Source organism: Toxotes jaculatrix, chromosome 21, assembly GCF_017976425.1.
Source record: "Toxotes jaculatrix isolate fToxJac2 chromosome 21, fToxJac2.pri, whole genome shotgun sequence".
Lineage (NCBI taxonomy): Eukaryota > Metazoa > Chordata > Actinopteri > Toxotidae > Toxotes > Toxotes jaculatrix.
In genome coordinates this window covers 1,878,359-1,899,124 of record NC_054414.1, presented here as the reverse complement: position 1 = coordinate 1,899,124, position 20,766 = coordinate 1,878,359, and the positions used below count along the sequence as shown (strand labels likewise).

Genomic DNA, 20,766 nt, shown 5'->3' with positions numbered 1-20,766 from the left:
AAAGCAAAGTCAACCAGTGAATCTGCTGTCAATTGTCTTCCAACATGGTCATTATAACCATGTTACAATATGAAGTAGTATCAACAGTTTACCAAAAGCTTCCTACTTAAATTTCCTTCAAAGGTGTGTGTCACCTGTGGCCTTCCCATCACAACTACTCAGCAAAATCTCCAGTTATGTTTTTGCTCCACACATACACACAGAGTGAGCTCTCAGTAGGAAGAGCTCACTTGATTTTACTTTTATTAGTGTTTAAGGTTCATGAGGCATGTCTTATTGCTTCAGTTCATGCACAGTAAAACTGTCAAATCCATTCAACAGTCCTCATTGGGAAATGTGTCTGCAAAACAGTTAAGAAATATCAAGAGGCAACATAACAGAATTTATTTGGACTTTTACACACATAATAAAGACTTCAAAACAAATAGTCTCATTAAAAAAACAGTAAAAACTATACAATATGCTAATTTACATGATGTTGGAGGGGTGAAGAGTAGGATCCTGTGGGAGAGAGAAAAAACATGGACAAATGAAATGTGAGACCAGACCAGTCCACAACTAAACAGTAATTGTCACCCTAAAGAATAGAAATTGATCATATGATCAGTGACTACATCAGACACATCATTAGCTGATATATGTGAAAATATGCATTTAGCTGTTTTTGTAGGACACAGACGTCCTTAGGTTGATAGCAAGCTGGGGGAAAATACAAAAACTCAAAACCTAAACATCATCATCATCATCATCATCATCATCATCATAAAGAGGAGGAATCCAATCAGTAAATAAATCAGTTGGGTTTTCAACATCTGACAGAAGACGAGTCTCAGCCAGAGAGGCCATCTGGTGTGTGATTGACCTATAGACCTTACAATGACACTTCTAATGCAGGGAATAATACAACATCCAATCAGACTGAACACGCTCGCACCAATGAGGATACCAGTGATTCCTTGCAGTAGCGATGAATGGGCATAAAATGACATCTGTAGCACGACGAGGTTCAAACCTCAGCTATGGCTTTCACCACCTCCAACTCCAAATGCGTGTCGGGCAGTCCCATTAAACTGCAGCACAAAGTTTTCAGATATTTCTTGCAGAAAATCCTCTTCTGGTCCTGCTTTCTAGTGAAATTCGTGCAGAGATTTCTGTAGAAGAAAGGCCTTGTTTAGCCGTGGCTAAAATAATCTGTGAGGTTCCAAAGACATTTTGGTTTGGTTGTGAAACAGAAGATGAAAACAAATGGATGCCAATAATTATGTCCATCATATGTTTTATGTCTGTAAATTTGATTTGACTATATGGAAGCATTTTTGTTGTTGTTCAATAACTCTGGACGTTTTATTAAATATTGTGATTCTACAAAACTGCTTGATTTCCATTTATTTGTGAAGCTATTCTAAACTGTACTTAAAATTCAGCAGTGCCAATAACTTTGAGCAGGACTGTAAATAAAAGAAGATATTTATTAACATGACATAATCAATACACAAACAAATTTGTCAAAAGTCCTGAACATAGACAAAATATACATTTCTTGTATCTTGTGAACAGCTATATCACAGTCCATCAGCCAACAGCCCACCATACAAATCAAGTGACAATTAACGAGGCATCAGCTCCGAGCCTATGCATGGTAATGTTATCAGGATGTTAGCATGGACTCTGCAGGCTGTACCAGAGGCACATGCTTTAACACACAGTGTAAAGTATCCATGCTGTGTAGTGAATAAAACAGTAGAACTATAGATAACAAGTACACTGATTAAGACAGAGCATTCACCTGGGTCTTCTTCATGCAGCATAGCACATATGTTTGTCATGATGTAAACCAATAAAGAAGAAAACAGGGCAAAGAAAAAATGAAATGAGAAATGTTCTCTTGCATTGTAATGTTTGTCTAAGAACCATCTTCAGTAGTTTCAGCCACAAAGTGATCATGAGTACTTCAGTGCTGTAAAAGCAGAAAATCTAATAGTACCTATTCACATACAGCCCCACTTTAAAGGTGTGACTGTAGAGAGCGTTTGTAGCCGTGGAATAACTGAAGCACGCACACGCACACGCACACGCACGCACGCACGCACGCACACACACACACACGCGCACACACACACACACACACACACACACACACACACACACACACACACACACACACACATGCACAAAAGCCAGCACACAGGCTAAACAGGACTGAGGTCAGAAGTCCAAGTCTCCCCACCACAAACCGTTAAAAAAATAAATAAATAAAAAATGTTTTAAAAAAATACATGGAGTTAACCATTCACTTATATTGTCTGTAAATTTTAATGTTGCAACAAGACAAGACGTCTGCTGCTGAGGGTCCACGTTAACTGTGTGAACCAATCACAGTCGGAAATCCAACGTATATGTGGTGGAAAAATACTTTCCTCCTTTGGAGAAGTGAAATAGAATTCTTTAGACAGTTATTGTCTTTTGATGCTTTATTCTAAAATAAGGTTTACAGAGTAATCCATTTGTGCAGAAAGGACAGAGCTCACGCAGCATCAAATGCTACAGAGGTCTGACCCCAGGTTACAAGTTCCAAGAGTACTTATGCCTGTTTCTCACATACCAGCATGGCAAAGATGGCAGGGAGACAAAATAATCTGAAGGTCAACAAATAGAGATAAGTTGTAAGTTGTGCTCGGAGACACCGGAGACATAACAGGTGTCCTCACAAAGTACAGTAAACAAAGTACATTAGGCCACTACAGGTCATGTTATATGTACTTCACCCAGAATTGAATATATGAGTTCATGAGAATATATGAATGCTTGATAAAAGAGTATATGGTTATATGATAAATTGGCATTGCAATTCCCCCTTTGGCCATAAAATGGCCACACCAAAGTATATACAAATTGATCATATGATCAGTGACTACATTCCTTTGGGTTTAAGTAAACACATCATTAGCTGATAAATATTAAAATATGCATTTAGCTGTTTTTGTAGGACACAGACGTCCTTAGGTTGATAGCAAGCTGGGAAAAATACAAACAGTCAAAACATCAATATCATCATCATCACAAGTCTCAGCCAGAGAGGCCATCTGGTGTGTGACTGACCTATCAATAGACCTTACATTGTTGCTCTTGTTGGTGACACAGAGCTTTACTCTGTAGTCACTTGGTTGGAGCTTGGCATGCTACTGGTGGAGGAGGGCGCTCTTTCACCCCTCACTCTTATATTGCAGACGGTTCCACCGCAGCTGCAGGTTAGGGGCAGCGCACGGCGTGCACCCCAGTTGTCTTCCTCAGCGTCTGGATGAGTCAGTTTTCCCTAGACCATTATTCTGGGTCTAAAGAATTTATGTGGCCTCCTTTGCTTTGATTCTCTGGTGGCTGGTTGTCGGCCTTTGGTTCAGGAACCCGTTTGCAGTGGCTGGCGTGTACCCATGTGGCCTTCTCTGCAACCTTTCCAGCTGTCTCAGTGGTCAGCAGAACCTGGAACGGGCCCTGGATGGCGTCTGTGGTCTTTGATGAGAACCCAATCTCCAGGCTGTAAGTTGTGGAGGACTGCTGTGGCTGCAGATGGCAGGGCACTTTTCACCTGTGAATGTAATGCTGACAAGGTTGTAGACAAGTTGGCACAGTATCTCAACATAGCATCATCACATGCACCTGTGGTAAGGGGAGGGTGTAACTGGACCTACTGGATGATATGAACAATGATGACGTCTGTCAAACCCAAGATAGTCTGACACTTCTTTCAGGGCCTTGTTGACAAAACCTGGTCCATTGTCACTGCTGATGACTGAAGGAATTCCCCACCTAGGAATAATTTCAGTTAGCAGTGCTTTAGCCACAGCTCCAGCATCCTGTTTGGAAGAGGGGAAAACTTCAACCCATTTGCTGAACATGTCAACAATTACAAGACAGTATCTTTTCCCTTCACTTGGTGTTAGTTCAATGAAATCCATCATTAAATGATCAAAGGGTTTGTCAGGAGGTGGATGACCAGCAGGTGGCATATGAAGAGCCCCTGATGTATTGTTGGCTGCACAAATGATGCATTTCCTGCAAAAGTCCTGTGCAAAAGTTGAAAAAGCACGTGTGTACCATGATGAATTAACAGCAGCACACATTCCCCCTTTGCCCACGTGGTCTCTCCCATGGGACAGTTTAGCATAACAGTGGAAAAGAGCACGTGGCAAACAAGGTTTGTTATCTGGACCCATCCACACTGAGTCTTTAAATGTGGCACCTGATTTTGACCACATGGTGGAAAGAGACTGCAGAACAGAAACATCAGCAGGTGAGCAGGTGTCAGGAGTGTTAGACAACATCAAACAGTTAACCGTGAAAGGTGAAGCAGACAATGCAGCAGCTTTAGCGGCTGCATCTGCTGCAGCATTTCCTGTAGAAATAGAGTCAGAACTGTTAGTGTGAGCTTCACATTTAATCACAGAGATGGATGCTGGAAGGAGGATGGCATCCAGCAATGCAGACACAAGTTTATGGTGTGAGATGGGCTTGCCAGAAGATGTAAGAAATCCTCTATGTCGCCAGAGGGCCCCAAAATGGTGCACCACTCCAAACGCATAACACGAGTCTGTGTAAATATTCACAGTTTTACCTGAAGCCAGTTTACAGGCTTCAGTCAGAGCTACAAGTTCTGCAGCTTGTGCTGAAAAGTGTGGTGGCAGTTTGCCACTGAGCAAAATGTCATGTGGTGTCACTATTGCAAAACCCACTGGAGCAGCACCTGTGTCCACGTTGCGAGACGCCGAAGCGTCCACAAACAGCTCCATGTCTGCATTTGGTATGGGCTGAGTGGAAAGATCTGGTGTGGGTGTGCAAACTTCATCAAGAATCTGAAGACAGTCATGTGCTTCTCCATCTGCTGCAGTTGGGGGGAGAGTTGCTGGATTAAGTACACTGCATCTTTTAACAGTAATGTTAGGCATATCAAGCAAAGTAGTGTGATATCTTAACCAGCGCTGTGCAGAGAGATGAGAGGTCTTCTGTGTGTGCAGAATGTGAGCAACAGCATGAGGAACCATAAGAGTCAAATCTCCATAACCCACAATATCATGTGATGCAACCACAGCCTTCTCTGCTGCAGCTACAGCACACAGACAGAGAGGGAGACCAGCGGCAACAGCATCAAGCTTGGTGGAAAAATAAGCTACAGCTCTCAGTCTACCCCCATGTTCCTGTGTCAAAACAGAGGACATGTATCCGTCCTTCTGGTCAACAAACTGAGTAAAGGGAAGGTCAGGGTTTGGCAGTCCCAGTGTGGGAGCAGCCTTTGTCAGTTTGGTCAGTCCAGGTCAGTTTGTCATGTGCACAAAGATTGTTACCATGAATCATGGAAGAGAGAGGTGCCTCTCTCTGAATAATTTAGTATCCACTGTCTGCCATATGACGTCATGCCTAAGAAACTCATCCTTTGCTTTTTGGTGATTGGTTTTGGTACAGATTGAACTGCTTCAATACGTTTGGGAGAGAGAGATTTGCCCTCTGCTGTGATCACATGTCCCAAATATGTAACACAAGCCTGAACAAACTGCAGTTTTGACAAGCTAGCTTTATGGCCATTGTTTGCTAGATGTTTTAGCAATGCTATTGTAGTAACCTGACAGACAGGCCCGCTGGTAGAAGTCCAGGACCTTCTTTCTGTAACACAAGAGCAGAGTGTAGAAATAAACACTCAGGTGGCAGCTTCTATTATTTTGTCCACCCTATTGATATCAGTGAGGGCAGGTTAAATAACAGAAAGACCTCTGTATATACTGTACAGTTCAACAGCATCACAAACTGCAGCCTCCAAAATGATCAGAACGTTGAAGCAACGTCTCTAAAACAGTTTGAAGAAAACCTGAACATGATGAGCTTCATGGATAATAAAGTGGCAGCTGAGTGTAGATATGGATGATATCACCTGTGCTGTGCTTATGAAACTTTGATACTTGTGTCTGACTCAAGATTTACAGCCACAGAAGAGCGATCAGTGTGACGGCACCTGTCTGAGCCCGACAGGGGGTAGATATCAGTTCCATCCCAGAAGTCAGTGCAGGCTTCCAGGATGAGGTCAGCCGAGCCATGTGACAGCATCTGGATGTTATCTACAACAGAGAGGTTAGAGAAAGACAGTGACAATAACATTAGCAGACATGAAAATACACATGAACACCTTTTTTTTTAACTTGTTCACCTACTTGGTGAAGAGACAGAAAAAGGACAAGTAACACAGCAAAATACACCAAGTACATATAAGAAAAAATCAGCTCTTTTCATTAAAAACTGTAAAATAAAAGAAAACAGAGCAGTAGAACGACACAGGCTGACTGAAGTGTGTATAGACTTACTGGAGGAGGAGTCTCGTACGAACAGAGAGATGAGGTGGGACATGGGAGGCTGGCGTTTGGTGAAGTAATGAAGGTGGCGGGAGGTTAACTCCTTGGTTTTCTCTCCAGATGGCAGCTGGTACAGAGCCAAGTGGTTCTCCTGTTTGAACAGCTCCCTTGCACCGGGAGTGAATCCTGACACACAAAGGAAAAGATGAGGGTAATAGATAATAAGACATGATCTAATTTGGTTCTGAAAACTTGTCTTTCTTCCCACAAACAGCACATCATCTGATACTGATGATCAGTTTAAATGATGTTTCACACCAACCCGGAGCCTCTGCCTACAGTGAAACACCTAAACATTGGGAAATGGCTGAATGTCTTTACTGGCCAACAACAACTCTGCACATCACTGCCATCATCTGGTGAGGAGTGGGACAGACGCTGAGTCTCAGCTGTTTAAACCTATGATTGTGATTGCTACAACCTGCTGCTGCTTACAGCCACTGCTGATGGGAGCTCCACAGGGGACTGTCCTGTCCCCTTTACCCTGTCCACCTCAGACTTCAGGTACAGGATTCTGACCTGCCACCTACAGAAGCTCTGAGATCTCTGCACTTGTTGGATGCATCAGGGGGGAGGATGTGTCAGAGTACCAGAGGGCGGTGGCTGGTTTTGTGGACTGGTGTGAGATGAACCACCAGGAGAGATGATCAAACTGGATGCTGGTTGGGTTCTGCTGGTCCTGTGACAGGCTCAGCATCTCCAGGTGGTAGTCACACACAAAGTCCTCTGCCTCCGCCTCTGGGCAGCCCATTGCAAAGTCCTGGAGACAAATGGGACAGAAATGAAAAGACCAACACCATCACAACATAGCAGGAATAGTAAAGTTACATCAGCTTACTGAATCAATAGCATGTTTCCTATTTTCACAACGGCTGGTACAGTTTCAGGTCTAAGCTTTACCTGGGCCTGGTCGTCCTCGCCTCTCTCAGTGTCGTGGCTGAAGCTCACGTTGGATCCAGAGTGGTGTTTGGTGCGACTGTGTGCGGGCTGGCAGGAACGCCGAAGCCGGACCGTGTCAGATGAGCGAATGGTGTCATGTGAGGTCTCGCTCGGCTCGGGCCCCTCCCCCAGCTGGGTGGAGGACTCTGCCGGTAGACAGAGCAGAGCCTGCCCCTCCTGGGCCTGTACAGCAGTCACAGTTAGTCAGGAGTGGATACAACACTGTGCCTTATCAGGTGGTGAACTGGGGCTGCTGGTGAGGCTAAAAGGTGCCAGAGAAAACACAAACACACACCTCATCCCTGTCGTCATCCGTCTCCATTCGGCAGTAGGAGTTGACGGACAGGTCGTCTCTGAGATCATCCTGGCTGTTGTGAGGTGGTTCGACCCGTCCGCTGAAGAACAGCACGGTCTCTGGACTGGGGTTAGGCCACGACAGGATACCCTGTTTGTCCACACAACACAGCACCTACACATACACACACAATATCTGCAAATTAGACACATACTGTCCACTCAGCAACAAGTCTATAAAATGGTTTCCATGTCTATGGGCATAATGAGGGTTTCTGGTGCTCTTCGCATTATATTTGGAACCACTAGCCCAACACATCAGACAGAATGAGGATATTAGAGGAATTAAAATTAAAGGGACAGAACATAAATTGGCCTGCTACACTGACAGTATTTTAGTCTTTTTGGGTGAACCAACACGCTCTCTACCCAAACTGATGCAGTCATTTCAACAATTTGGTCAATTATCAGGGTACAAGATTAACATAAGTAAAACCCAAATACTCAAATATAATTACAACCCGCCAGTGGAAATTAAAAGTAGATACCCCCTTGCATGGCAAACCGAGTCTTCCCGAGTATCTGGGCATCAACATACCAAAGGATCTTACAAAACTATCAGAAAACAACTACCTGCCTATTCAAAAAAAAAATCAAGGAGGACATAGCAAGATGGAATTTAATTCCCTTCTTTAGTCTTAGCTCAAGAATCGAATCTGTTAAAATGAATATACTGCCCAGATTGTTATATTTATTTCAGACCTTACCAACAGAGATTCCTCAAAACCACTTTAATGAATGGGATAAAATGCTATCAAGGTATATATGGCAAAGTAAGAGGCCGAGGGTTCGCCTTAAAACGTTATAGTTAGCTAAAGAAAAGGGGGGATGGGGCCTACCTTCTCTTAGAGACTATTACTTGGTAGCACAGATGAGAGCAATAATATGCTGGTGTGATCCAATGTACAGTGCCCAGTGGAAAAACGTGGAAGAGGAAATGTCTTCCACTCCTGTACAAGCAATTATAGCTGATAGTAATTTACAAAATGATATCAACTCTATGGACAACCCATGGGTGAAATCGGAAAATGATTGTTAAAGAATATGAGTTAGAGAAAAATATTGTAACCCTTAAATGGTGCGCCTATGACTCAGATTTCACACCTAACAAATTAGACAGCAGATTTAAGGTTTGGGCAACAAAAGGAAGAACAGCTCTATGTAGGGTGATGAAAGGGAAAACACTGTTTAGTTTTGAAACGCTTAAAAGGAAGCACCTTCTAGAAAAACAAGATTTCTATCGGTATCTACAGATTAGGCATTATGTGGATATGAGAATGAAAAATGTAACCAATGAATGTGAAGATGTAATAGAAATGTTTCGAAAAGCGTATAACTCAAACACTTGTGGTAAAATCATTTCTTGTCTGTACAAGGGTCTGTTGAATCTTAAAACACACTCATCATCATATGTTCAAACAAAGTGGGAGAAGGAAGGAGGGATAATTATATCTGAGGAAGAATGGACAACAATATGGAGACACCAGTGGAAATGTACCAGCTCACAGAGATGGAGAGAATTTGGTTGGAAGAGCCTAATAAGATACTTTATTACACCACACCACAAATCTCACTATGCCAACAATTCCCCTGTCTGCTGGAGAAGCTGTGGAAACCAAAATGCAAACCACTACCATATCTTCTGGGATTGCCCCATTATTAAAGACTATTGGAGGGATATACACACTGCCTTACAGGACATTTTTAAACGTGAAATACCCCTGGAGAGCAGATTTTTGTTTTTTGGATGTATCCCTCAGGACTGGTCGAAAAGAGACAAACAGTTAGTCAATATATTGCTGGTCGCCAGTAAAAAGACTCTGACCAGGAAATGGCTGACGCAGGAGAGCCCAACTCTAAATGTATGGATGGAGATTACAATGGACATTTATAAAATGGAGAAGATAACAGCATTTATCAATCAAAAACTGGAACAATTTGTCTCCTACTGGGAAAACTGGATTAACTATGTAACGCCCCTTAGACCGGACTTTATTTTTACAAATTAATATCTATATTAGTAAAGAAAGATCACTCCCTGCCTGTACATAGTTCAGAGACACAGGAATTTGGGGTGAAAGAGAGAGAAAAAAAAAAACATGGATATGTATGTGCGTTTAAACTACTTGCTTTAATTTGATCATTTTATTTATCTATAGACCTGTTTCTTTTTTTTTTTCTTCTTTTTCTCTTTTTTTTACATTTAATTTTTAATTCTTAATTCTTAATATATATATATATATTTTTTCCTCCATTTTTCAAGATGACAGCTCATACGCCATGTACAATGGATGTCGAATATGCTCTGTAAAAGAAAACCCAATAAAAAATGAATTATAAAAAAAAAAAAGAGGGTTTCTGGCTTTTTATGGCCCAAATGTTGCCGTGGGCTACACCAGTCAATGGTGTGACTCTGAGACTCAACAGCTGGAAACAAGACAACAGAAAAAATGAAAGCCATCAAAAGAGCAAGACTGGAAATAGAAACATCTATTGCAGACTATATCCTGTAATTCCACAGTGGTTCAAATGTTAAATTACTCAGAGGAACGGTGGATATTTCATTCCCCACCTGCTCCTGTGATGTTAATCCCATCATCATCATTGTTGAAGGCACAACAGAATAAATACCATTTACCTGTTGTAAGGGAGTGGAGGCAGAAATGTCAGAGACAGATATCTGAACAAAGAACATCTGCACAGATACTCACACACTCACCCAGATATTCTGGGTCATTCAGCCCCATGATACTCACAGTGACAGATCCCAGAGTGTGTAAGAGGCTGGAAGTGTAGCACAGTGTCTGAGACTGTCCCTTTAAGACGCCAACCAGGTGTCTCCACACACAACGTAGCATCTCCTGCATAAATGAGTGCATACACACACTCAGATATATATAGTAAGCAAGAGAGCTGCTTACTACAATATATTAGAGAGGATAAACATGTCTGAATAAATGAATGAATAGAATTCATACCTATTAGTCATAAATAAAGTGACAATAATTAAAATGTTAAAAAAAAATAGCTTTAATAAGGAAGAAGCTGAATTTATAGCTCTGCCTAAAAAGCCCAAACCAGCTCTAAAACAGATAAATGTCTGTATGTTTCCACCTACAGACGACACTGACACAAACAAAGACTCTAAACCTACACTGACCTCAATGCTTTTCACACACACTGAATCCATCCACAACTGAGCCCTGACAATACTCAGCCAGACCCAAACTCCAATGCACCTGGATACAGAACAAAGCCCATCTAAACTGAGCTGAAGACAGGCCTGCACTTCCAACACTCGCACACTCAGACACACACAGAGAAATGAATGCATGCATATCTGGAGAAACACTGACCAACATGCTCTCTCTCACCTTGTTTCTCATGGTCCTCTGGATCAGCTCCTCCATCCTGCACAGGACAAACACACTCTACATCAGATCCAGGTACAAACAGTCAAACCTATTTGAAACATTCTGCTACACTTCCACATTCAGCAGGGGGCGTACCTGAGCTCCACCCTGGATATGGCCTCATCCAAGTTGGAGCCCCACTCAGCCACATGCAGCTGGAATAAGAGAGACATTAATGGATATGTGTAAAAACACTGAACATCTGTCACTCTATCACATCTGGGTTTAAACTCAGCCTGGCGTCCACACACCACAGTCTAAAAGTCACAGTGCCAAACTCTAACATACATGTGGTCATACCAAACAAGTCAGACATATAAAGCCAACTATTACACACATCTACTTATTTAATTCATGTCTAAAGTCAAAGTGGTACAGCTAATGGTTACCTATAAGTCTTACTATTGCATCCAACAGCTCACAGTTTAAACTCTTACACTATGGCACCCAGACACCACAGGCCAACAGCCAAAGCATACAGCTCTCTAACATAGGTTTGGTCTGTTTAAACAAGAAAAGGACAGAGTTGTTAAAAGTCTATCAAGTCTAAGTGGTGCATCTAACACCTCACAGTTTAAAGCCTGAGAATCTGACATCCACACAGCACAGCCTGCACTGTTTCATCTACATATTAACTATTTGTGTAAAAATTGACCTAAAACTCAAATTATTACAACTACATTTACTCTCTGGCAGTCCTCACAGATGGCTGTAAACAAAGAAAAGTCCTGTACCTAAGGTTGAAATGTTAACCTAAAATGTGGAGCCAGTCACCAAGATTAAACACGGCACAGTCTCAAAATCAGTTGGTGCATTGCAAAATAAGCAAAGCCAACAAGCTGCCACTGGGTACAAATCAAGCCTTTAATTTGTAATCACCCTCCACAACCCCAGATGCAATTCTTCCTCTTCATGTCCCAGGACACACACCAACTGCCTCTGACCCAACGCTTCCTGAATTGAACACAGAAACAGAGACAGTGAGACACACATGAACCCTGAAATGTAAAAGAAAAACAACAAAAATAAAAGACTGAGCGATGTTGACCAACATGCTTGTCCTTACCTTGTCTCTCACGGTCCTCTCCATCAGCTGCTCCATCCTGCACAAAGAAAGTAAACATGAGCCACAGGGAGAAAGAAAGTCTAACCTTGCATTTTGAAACATTTAGCAAAACCTCCAGATGCAGCAGGAGGCCTACCTGAGCTCCACTTTGACTGTGACCTCCTCCATGACCTTCATGCCAATCTTCATCAAGACAAACCTGCAGACCCACGACACAATTGGAGCCCGACTCCACCAGAACCTGTTAAACACAGACTCACACCTACAGGCCCAAGCACAGCACCTAAACACTGAGCCACACAGCTCCATCAACAATACACAACTACTGACAGCCTCTACATAAAGAGCCAACTACATCTAACACACACACTAAACCTACACTGACCCATGTGACTTCCACACATTGACAACTACCCACAACCACATACAAAACACAGAGCTACACACTTCAACCCATGCTTCCAACCAGGGGCGTGGCACCCGTGGGTGATGTGGGTGTTTTAACACCCACACCTTTCCCGGCGAGAGGGTTCAACACCCAGTTTTTTTTTCTGCAGATTTTCCGCAGTTTTGCATAAACGCCTCAGAACTTTCGCTCCGTTTCTCTGGCCGCTCTGTGTTCACGCTCGCTGCAGCTGCCTCCTCTCCCCTCCCTCTCCTGTTCTTGCTTCAAACGGCTTCAGACACCGCCTTTGAGTGTGACCGGCTTGTGACTGGTTGTTCTGCCTTAAGTCCCGCCTCGCTTGCTGTTAGATTTATCTATCGGCTCATCCTGAGGAGGAGGCGGGAACTAGCTAAGTTCATAGTTCACACCGGCACCTTTTTCCTGGTACAGTGAATGAGTGTCCTTTTTGTAGATGTGTGTAGATGTGATTTTTTTTATTTTATACTGAGTGTGTTTTTGTACTTTTCTAGTATCACTCTTTAAAAAGAGTATTGTATACCGTTTTTATTGTTTGGTCAAAACATGTGAAAACATATGTGAAGCAAACTTTATTGGCATCCATCCCCCACACTTCTGAAACACTTGCTACACCTCTGCTTCCAACACTCTCTGCACACAGGCTTCCACATATACACAGTTGTGTCCAGATCACAACTGCATATATGTTTCCACCTACAGACGACACTGACACAGACAAAGACTCTAAACCTACACCGACCTCAATGCTTTTCACACACACTGAATCCATCCACAACTGAGCCCTGACAATACTCAGCCAGACCCAAACTCCAAAGCACCTGGATACAGAACAAAGCCCATCTAAACTGAGCTGAAGACAGGCCTGCACTTCCAACACTCACCCTAGCACTCACTCTCTCTCTCTCTCTCTCACGAACACACACACAAAAACTGATGTATGCATGTGTAGAAACACTAAACAATGTTAACCAACAGGCAACGTCTCACCTGGTCTCTCATGACCCTCCAAATAAGCTCTGCCATCCTGCAAGAGAAACACAAACAGGAAGCATCAGCACACAAACCACCTTTGAAACAGCCCTTTTTTTTAAATCCACTTACCACAAAGAGCTCTGACAACACACAACAGCCACAGTGTGTCCCTCACTCCCACAGGATGGCGCTCTATCCTCACCAGAACCCCCCCCAAACGAATCTAAACCCCATCTAAAGTGCATTAAAGACAAAAGCAGGCACTTCCTTCTGATTTTAATACAAACATTCTCTCACTCAGACATGGATGCATGCTTACTGGTAGAAACACTGCACAATGTGGCCTTCATGCACCTGGTCTCAAAGGGTCCTCTGGATCAGCTCCACCCACCTGCAGCAAAAGCCTCATCTAAGCTGGAATCCCACTCAGCCAGATGCAGCTACCTGCTGAACACAAAGGAACAAAAAAAAAAACCCCAATTAAAAAAAAAAAAAAAAAACACAACAACCAGCAAGATACAACTGAATCCTTCAATGCAGAAATACTGAGCAATGTTTGCTAACATGCATCTTCTCATGGTCCTCTTGATCAGCTCCTCCTTCCTGCACAACTAGTGATGTTATGCTCGACACAGTGTCCATCTTTTGAAGCCAAAGCCAAGCTGCTGATCTCTGGATCAGCAGCTCCTCCATCCTGCACAACACACAAAGAAACACACTCAACATTAGCCACAGGTGCTAGGCAAGTCAAACTCTGGAAGTTAAAACATCTTATAACACTTCCACATGCAGCAGGGGGCGTACCTGGGCTCCACACTGGCCATGGCCTCATCCAAGCTGGAGTCCCACTCAGCCAGATGCAGCTACCTGCTAAACACACACAGACAAATACATGTTTAAGTGCACAACCTGGACTCCATCCTGCTGCTGACCTTCTACCGCTCGTCCATTGAGAGCCTGCTGACGTACTGCATCAGTATGGTACGGCAGCTGCACCATGGCAAACAGGGAGAGGCTTCAGAGGGTGGTAAAGGTGGCACAGAAGATCATCGGCTGCCCCCTCCCCTCCCTGATGGACATTTACACCTTCCGCTGCCTCAGCAGAGCAAAGAGCATCACCAAGGACAGCTCCCACCCTGGCTTTGCTCTATTTGACCTGTTGCCCTCAGGAAGGCGCTACAGGCACATCAGAACAAAGACTAACAGACCCCCCCTTGTATTTTTTTTTAACCCTCTTCATATTGTTGTATACCTTTCTTCTTATATATTTTCATGCTTGCACTAAACTTATTTCATCTTATTTTAGTTTATTTCATTGTATTCTGTGTTGTATATTTATACATGTTGCACTGAAGAAGGAGATGCTTTTCATCTGGTTGTATATGTAAAAGATGTATAATGACAATAAAAGACATTCTATTCAAGGGGCCAACACTTGGCCAGTCCCAAACTCTGAAGCAGCTACACTGGTTACAAAGCCCATCTCAACTGAGCTAAAGACACAAGCCTGCACTTCAACACTCAGATCACTCACACGTATCAGTACGGAGCCCCTCTGGTGACATGGTAAAAAAAGAATTTAAATTGTGGCCACAAAGTAGCTATAACGTGCACAAGAAATAATTCGTTCGCACAAAATACTAATTCGTGCGCAAGAAAAACTAATACAATTAACATCATTGCTGGACAACTGGGTAAGCAAATCGAGCGCACCATCACTACAACCCAGCCCCATACGCAGATTATTGCAGGTTGTAGAAACGGTGCGCTCGATTGGCTTACCCAGTTGTCCAGGAATGATAATAGTCAAAGTCAAAGTCAACTTTATTGTCAAAACCATATGTACAGGTCATACACAGGCTTTGAAATTGCAGTGCTCCCTACGCCCACAGTGTTACAGTAAAGTAGTAAGATAAATAATTAAATACAGTATAAACGTAAACAGTATAAACACAGTTCTATCAACAATAAACAGTATAAACAGTATAAACATATCTCAGTAGTTGAGAAGAGAAAGACTTGCATATAATACAAAAATCTGTGACACAAAAGAATTTGTGTGTAAATTTTGGCTCAAATTATGTAATTTAAGCAGTAACAGGGTTATATAGCAGCAGCTGAATGTAAGTGCCGGTGCAAATACTAATAGTATTTCGCGCGCACATTATATCTATTACATGGCCACAAATTTTGTAGCTCATTCCCAGCCTAAAATAAAATTCTATCAGACCGTCCCTGTCCATCTTGTAGCTTTAGCCCCTCTAATGTCTCTACCTTTGACCCTAGAGAGTTTGCCCTCGATTTGCTTACCCAGTTGTCCGGCAATGAAAATTGTGTTAGTATTTCGTGCGCACGTTATAGCTACCTTGTGGCCACAATTTATTTATTTTTTTGGAAAATGTCACGGGGGGTTCGTACACAAGCGTATGGCCGATGAGCAACTCCAGGCGCGGTGCTTTCTCCCAAATGGTCTCGGCTGCTCCGCTGAATACCTTCGTCTGTCCTGCGGAAACACACACACATAATCAAACATGTTAGCCTCTGGTCACAAATCAACTCAAGCTCTGCATTTTAAACGTTCTGTGTGGGCCTTACCTGGCCTCCACGTCCGCCATTTTTCCTCTGGACTGCTCCGGACAGTGAACCTGCTGTCTCGGGCTCGCGCCGAAGTTCCAGCTCCACTAGGCCTGAATCGTCTCTCTGCTCTCAGCCACAGCTTTCACTGTGCACCAGAAAGCACAATAACAAATAACCCGCTAAACATGAACACACAGGCTTCTTCTGTCTACAGGTAACGAGTTCAGTTCGCTCCACTAACCAGAAAAAGAGCTTGGACAACCCAGAACGTCACGGATGTATCCTGTATTCACCGGGAAACTCGAACCAGTGCCACTCAACGCCTTATAAGCAGCACTACATAAAATTCTGCCCTGCTATTGGCTGAGCCCTCTCCTCCCCGGTCACATGGGTTTGATTAGCGCATGGGCAACAGGTGCAACTGAGTTTTGGCGCGGCTCAAACTGGACTCTGATTGGACGGGACTAATGGCTGAAGTGGTAGGAGGGACCTGCGGTGACTGCCCTCATAAAGCAGCAGTAACGTCTGAATGGGGGTCCAACACAGAACAGGTGTTTGAAATGGTCACAGGTTGCCAGTGGTTCATTTTACAATGACACTTCTAATGCAGGGAATAATACACCCAGTCAGACTGAACACGCTCGCACCAATAAAGATACCAGTGATTCCTTGCAGTAGCGATGAATGGACATAAAATGACATCTGTAGCACAACAAGATTCATACCTCAGCTATGGCTTTCGCCACGTCCAACTCCAAATGCGTGTCGGGCAGTCCCATTAAACTGCAGCCACTTTCGGCACAAAATGTTCCAGCATTAATGGTGTTGTGTATGTACATACACATTAATGCATACAGATCCTCACACATACATATATACACATATACACACATACATGTCTGTATGTATATGTGTATGTATGTTTATATATCTGTATTTATGTTTGTATGTGTGTGTGTATATGTGAGTATGTATGTACATGTGCATGTATGTATTTGTGTTTATGTTTGAATGTATGTTGTGTGTATATGTATATATCTATATATGTGGTGTGTATATGTATGTATGTCTGTGTATTTATGTATGTATACAATCGATGTATGTATGTTTGTTTGTTTGTTTGTGTGTACATAAGTATGTGTTTATGTATGTGCATGTGTAAGTATGTATGCATTTCTGTAAATGTGTGTGTGTGTGTGTGTGTATGTATATATGTATGTGTACAAACATACATACAAACACACATACACATACATGAACAACAGGTGAAAAACAGCAGCTCTCTGCAGTTGGTTTGTGGACAGTCATGGCGAAGACAAAGGAGCTGACTGAGGACCTGCGGCTGCACATTGTGGCTGCTCACAAGTCAGGAAAGGGCTATCAGGTCATATCTAAATGTTTTCAAGTTCCAGTGGCCACAGTGCAAAGTATTATTAAAAAATACAAGACGTTCCGCACTGTGGAAAATCTCAGAGGACGGAAGCCAAAAGTGACACCTGTGCTGGCCAGGAGGACAGTGAGAGAGGTGAAAAAGAATCCAAGGATCACCACCAAGGCCATCCTGGTGAATCTGGGCTCTGCTGATGGCAACATCTCAAGGCAGACAGTCCAACAGACACTGCACACTGCTGGGTTCCACAGACGCAGACCAAAGAGGACAGCACTCCTCCAGATAAGGCACACAGAAGCCCGCTTGGCCTTTGCAAATGCTTATCTGGACAAAGAAGAAGACTTCTGGTCTTCTGTTTTATGGTCCCATGAAACAAAAATCAACAATTATAGGAAGCATTTGATTGCTGTAATAGCCAATAAAGGCTTTTCTATTGATTATTGAGGAGGGTATGAATCATTTTGGACATGCCACTTTTTGTTCAAATGTAAATAAAAGCTGAGAAATCATTTTTTCCACAATGATGCCTCTTGTACATCGTCTTATTATCTTCTGGGAGACGCCAGTGTCATTTCCAACCAAGAAAAAACTTGCTGGTCAAATAAAAGTAACTTTAAGTCAAAATTTGCCAGGGGTATGAATAATTTCAGGCTTGACTGTTTGTATATGTATAAATGTATGAGCATCTGTATGTATTAATGTTTATTGTATGCATGTATGTATGTAGATATGTATGCATAAGTGTCTGTATGCATTTATGTATATATGCCTGTATGTATGATTTTATGTACATGTGTGTTGTGTACATACGTAGCATACAGACCCTCATACATGCATACACACACATGCACAGATACATGAACACAAACATACATCTATACACATACGTATACACTTACATCTGTGTATAGAGAGATAGATAACTTTATTAATCCTAGAGGGAAATTAGTTAAATGTGTATATATGTGTGTATGTATGTACATGTGCATTGTGTATGTGTGAATGTATGTTGTGCTGATCCTAGTTTAACCCTCTGCTATGCTCCGTTGCCATGTGCTGCCTCATGAGCTGATACTCTTAACAAAGGGTTTCCACAGTGTTTGAAGTCATAAGCCTTTTTATTCAGTGTAAAAGTCAGATCTTCCAAAAAAATCAGCAGATAAACTTTCACAGCCATGCGGAAACAGTTTGTAAACAAAGAAGCCGTCCATTACAACCAATATGATGATCCAAACATTTGGCTTTATTTACAAAGTCTATCAAAGCTTGATCACAGCACAAATTTACCATATGAAAGGAAACTAGTATACACTATCAAAAAGATGTACAAACTTTAAACTGCAATCTAATAATGTACCTCAAGGGTCAGTGTTAATATCAATAGATTTATAACTATTAACATAGATTATTTTTCATTTGTATCCAAAATAAATTTTGCACCATAACCCTCTCAATTCACAAGTATTTTCAGACAATAGTAATCCCGATACATTAAGTCATTTTTATCAAATATATATAGCACCACATAATGGTTTAATATAATTAGGGGTGGGGAGGGTGGGGGGCTATCACATACAAAAGACCCGTGTTAGTATCCAAGAAAAAAAAAAAAAAAAAACACAACACAAACATCAAACTCCAGCCTGATCCCCATCACTGCCCACATCTGGCAGAAGCAGTTCAGCTGCAGGAAGAAAACCGCAGCCACAACTGAGCCCCTCTGTGGAAGCTCATCTCCGCCAGGAAAACCATTAGGACAGCACGTTAATTTGAGTCACTTCTATCCTTTCCAAACATCTCCGGTCTCTCGTTCCTTTTTTCTTGGTGGAAATGGGGCTTCCATACTGTGGTGGAAAAATACTTTCCTCCTTTTGAGAAGTGAAATAGAATTCTTTAGACAGTTATTGTCTTTTGATGCTTTATTCTAAAATAAGGTTTACAGAGTAATCCATTTGTGCAGAAAGGACAGAGCTCACGCAGCATCAAATGCTACAGAGGTCTGACCCCAGGTTACAAGTTCCAAGAGTACTTATGCCTGTTTCTCACATACCAGCATGGCAAGGATGGCAGGGAGACAAAATAATCTGAAGGTCAAATAATAGAGATAAGTTGTAAGTTGTGCTCGGAGGCACCGGAGACATAACAGGTGTCTTCACAAAGTACAGTAAACAAAGTACATTAGGCCACTACAGGTCATGTTATATGTACTTCACCCAGAATTGAATATACGAGTTCATGAGAATATACGAATGCTTGATAAAAGAGTATATGGTTATATGATAAATTGGCATTACAATTCCCCCTTTGGCCATAAAATGGCCACACCAAAGTATATACAAATTGATCATATGATCAGTGACTACATTCCTTTGGGTTTAAGTAAACACATCATTAGCTGATAAATGTTAAAATATGCATTTAGCTGTTTTTGTAGGACACAGACGTCCTTAGGTTGATAGCAAGCTGGGAAAAATACAAACACTCAAAACATCAACATCATCATCATCAAAAGTCTCAGCCAGAGAGGCCATCTGGTGTGTGACTGACCTATCAATAGACCTTACATTGTTGCTCTTGTTGGTGACACAGAGCTTTACTCTGTAGTCACTTGGTTGGAGCTTGGCATGCTACTGGTGGAGGAGGGCGCTCTTTCACCCCTCACTCTTATATTGCAGACGGTTCCACCGCAGCTGCAGGTTAGGGGCAGCGCACGGCGTGCACCCCAGTTGTCTTCCTCAGCGTCTGGATGAGTCAGTTTTCCCTAGACCATTATTCTGGGTCTAAAGAATTTATGTGGCCTCCTTTGCTTTGATTCTCTGGTGGCTGGTTGTCGGCCGTTGGTTCAGGAACCCGTTTGCAGTGGCTGGCGTGTACCCATGTGGCCTTCTCCGCAACCTTTCCAGCTGTTTCAGTGGTCAGCAGAACCTGGAACGGGCCCTGGAATCGCCTTGGTTTCCAGTGACGGCGTCTGTGGTCTTTGATGAGAACCCAATCTCCAGGCTGTAAGTTGTGGAGGACTGCTGTGGCTGCAGATGGCAGGGCACTTTTCACCTGTGAATGTAATGCTGATAAGGTTGTAGACAAGTTGGCACAGTATCTCAACATAGCATCATCACATGCACCTGTGGTAAGGGGAGGGTGTAACTGGACCTACTGGATGATATGAACAATGATGACGTATGTCAAACCCAAGATAGTCTGACACTTCTTTCAGGGCTTGGTTGACAAAACCTGGTCCA

General features: G+C 42.6%; 1 protein-coding gene and 1 long non-coding RNA gene across 2 annotated transcripts; both read right to left on the bottom strand.

Annotated features, from left to right (window-relative positions):
• Positions 1-5,605: 5,605 nt before the first annotated feature.
• Positions 5,606-6,938, bottom strand: LOC121201061. Its single transcript, XR_005896583.1, has 4 exons — positions 6,828-6,938; positions 6,345-6,518; positions 5,999-6,101; positions 5,606-5,652 (listed from the first exon to the last, which is right to left on the bottom strand). It is a non-coding gene; the product is annotated as an uncharacterized LOC121201061 (long non-coding RNA).
• Positions 6,939-6,956: 18 nt separating this feature from the next.
• LOC121175581 (transmembrane protein 94-like) lies at positions 6,957-13,695 on the bottom strand. Its single transcript, XM_041029400.1, has 7 exons — positions 13,690-13,695; positions 13,576-13,612; positions 10,442-10,546; positions 7,627-7,800; positions 7,293-7,514; positions 7,046-7,152; positions 6,957-7,008 (listed from the first exon to the last, which is right to left on the bottom strand). The coding sequence occupies exons 2-7, from the start codon at positions 13,609-13,611 to the stop codon at positions 6,957-6,959; spliced, it is 696 nt and encodes a 231-aa protein (XP_040885334.1). The 5' UTR covers position 13,612; positions 13,690-13,695.
• Between the last annotated feature and the right edge of the window lie 7,071 nt (positions 13,696-20,766).

Excerpts from the sequence above, each read along its gene's own strand:
- LOC121175581 (XM_041029400.1), bottom strand. The coding sequence starts at position 13,611 with ATGGCAGAGCTTATTTGGAGGGTCATGAGAGACCAG. Across the intron at positions 7,153-7,292 it reads GCGAGGACGACCAGGCCCAG|GACTTTGCAATGGGCTGCCC; the intron begins GTAAAGCTTAGA and ends ATTTGTCTCCAG. Across the intron at positions 7,009-7,045 it reads CAGAACCCAACCAGCATCCA|TCCACAAAACCAGCCACCGC; the intron begins GTTTGATCATCT and ends ATCTCACACCAG.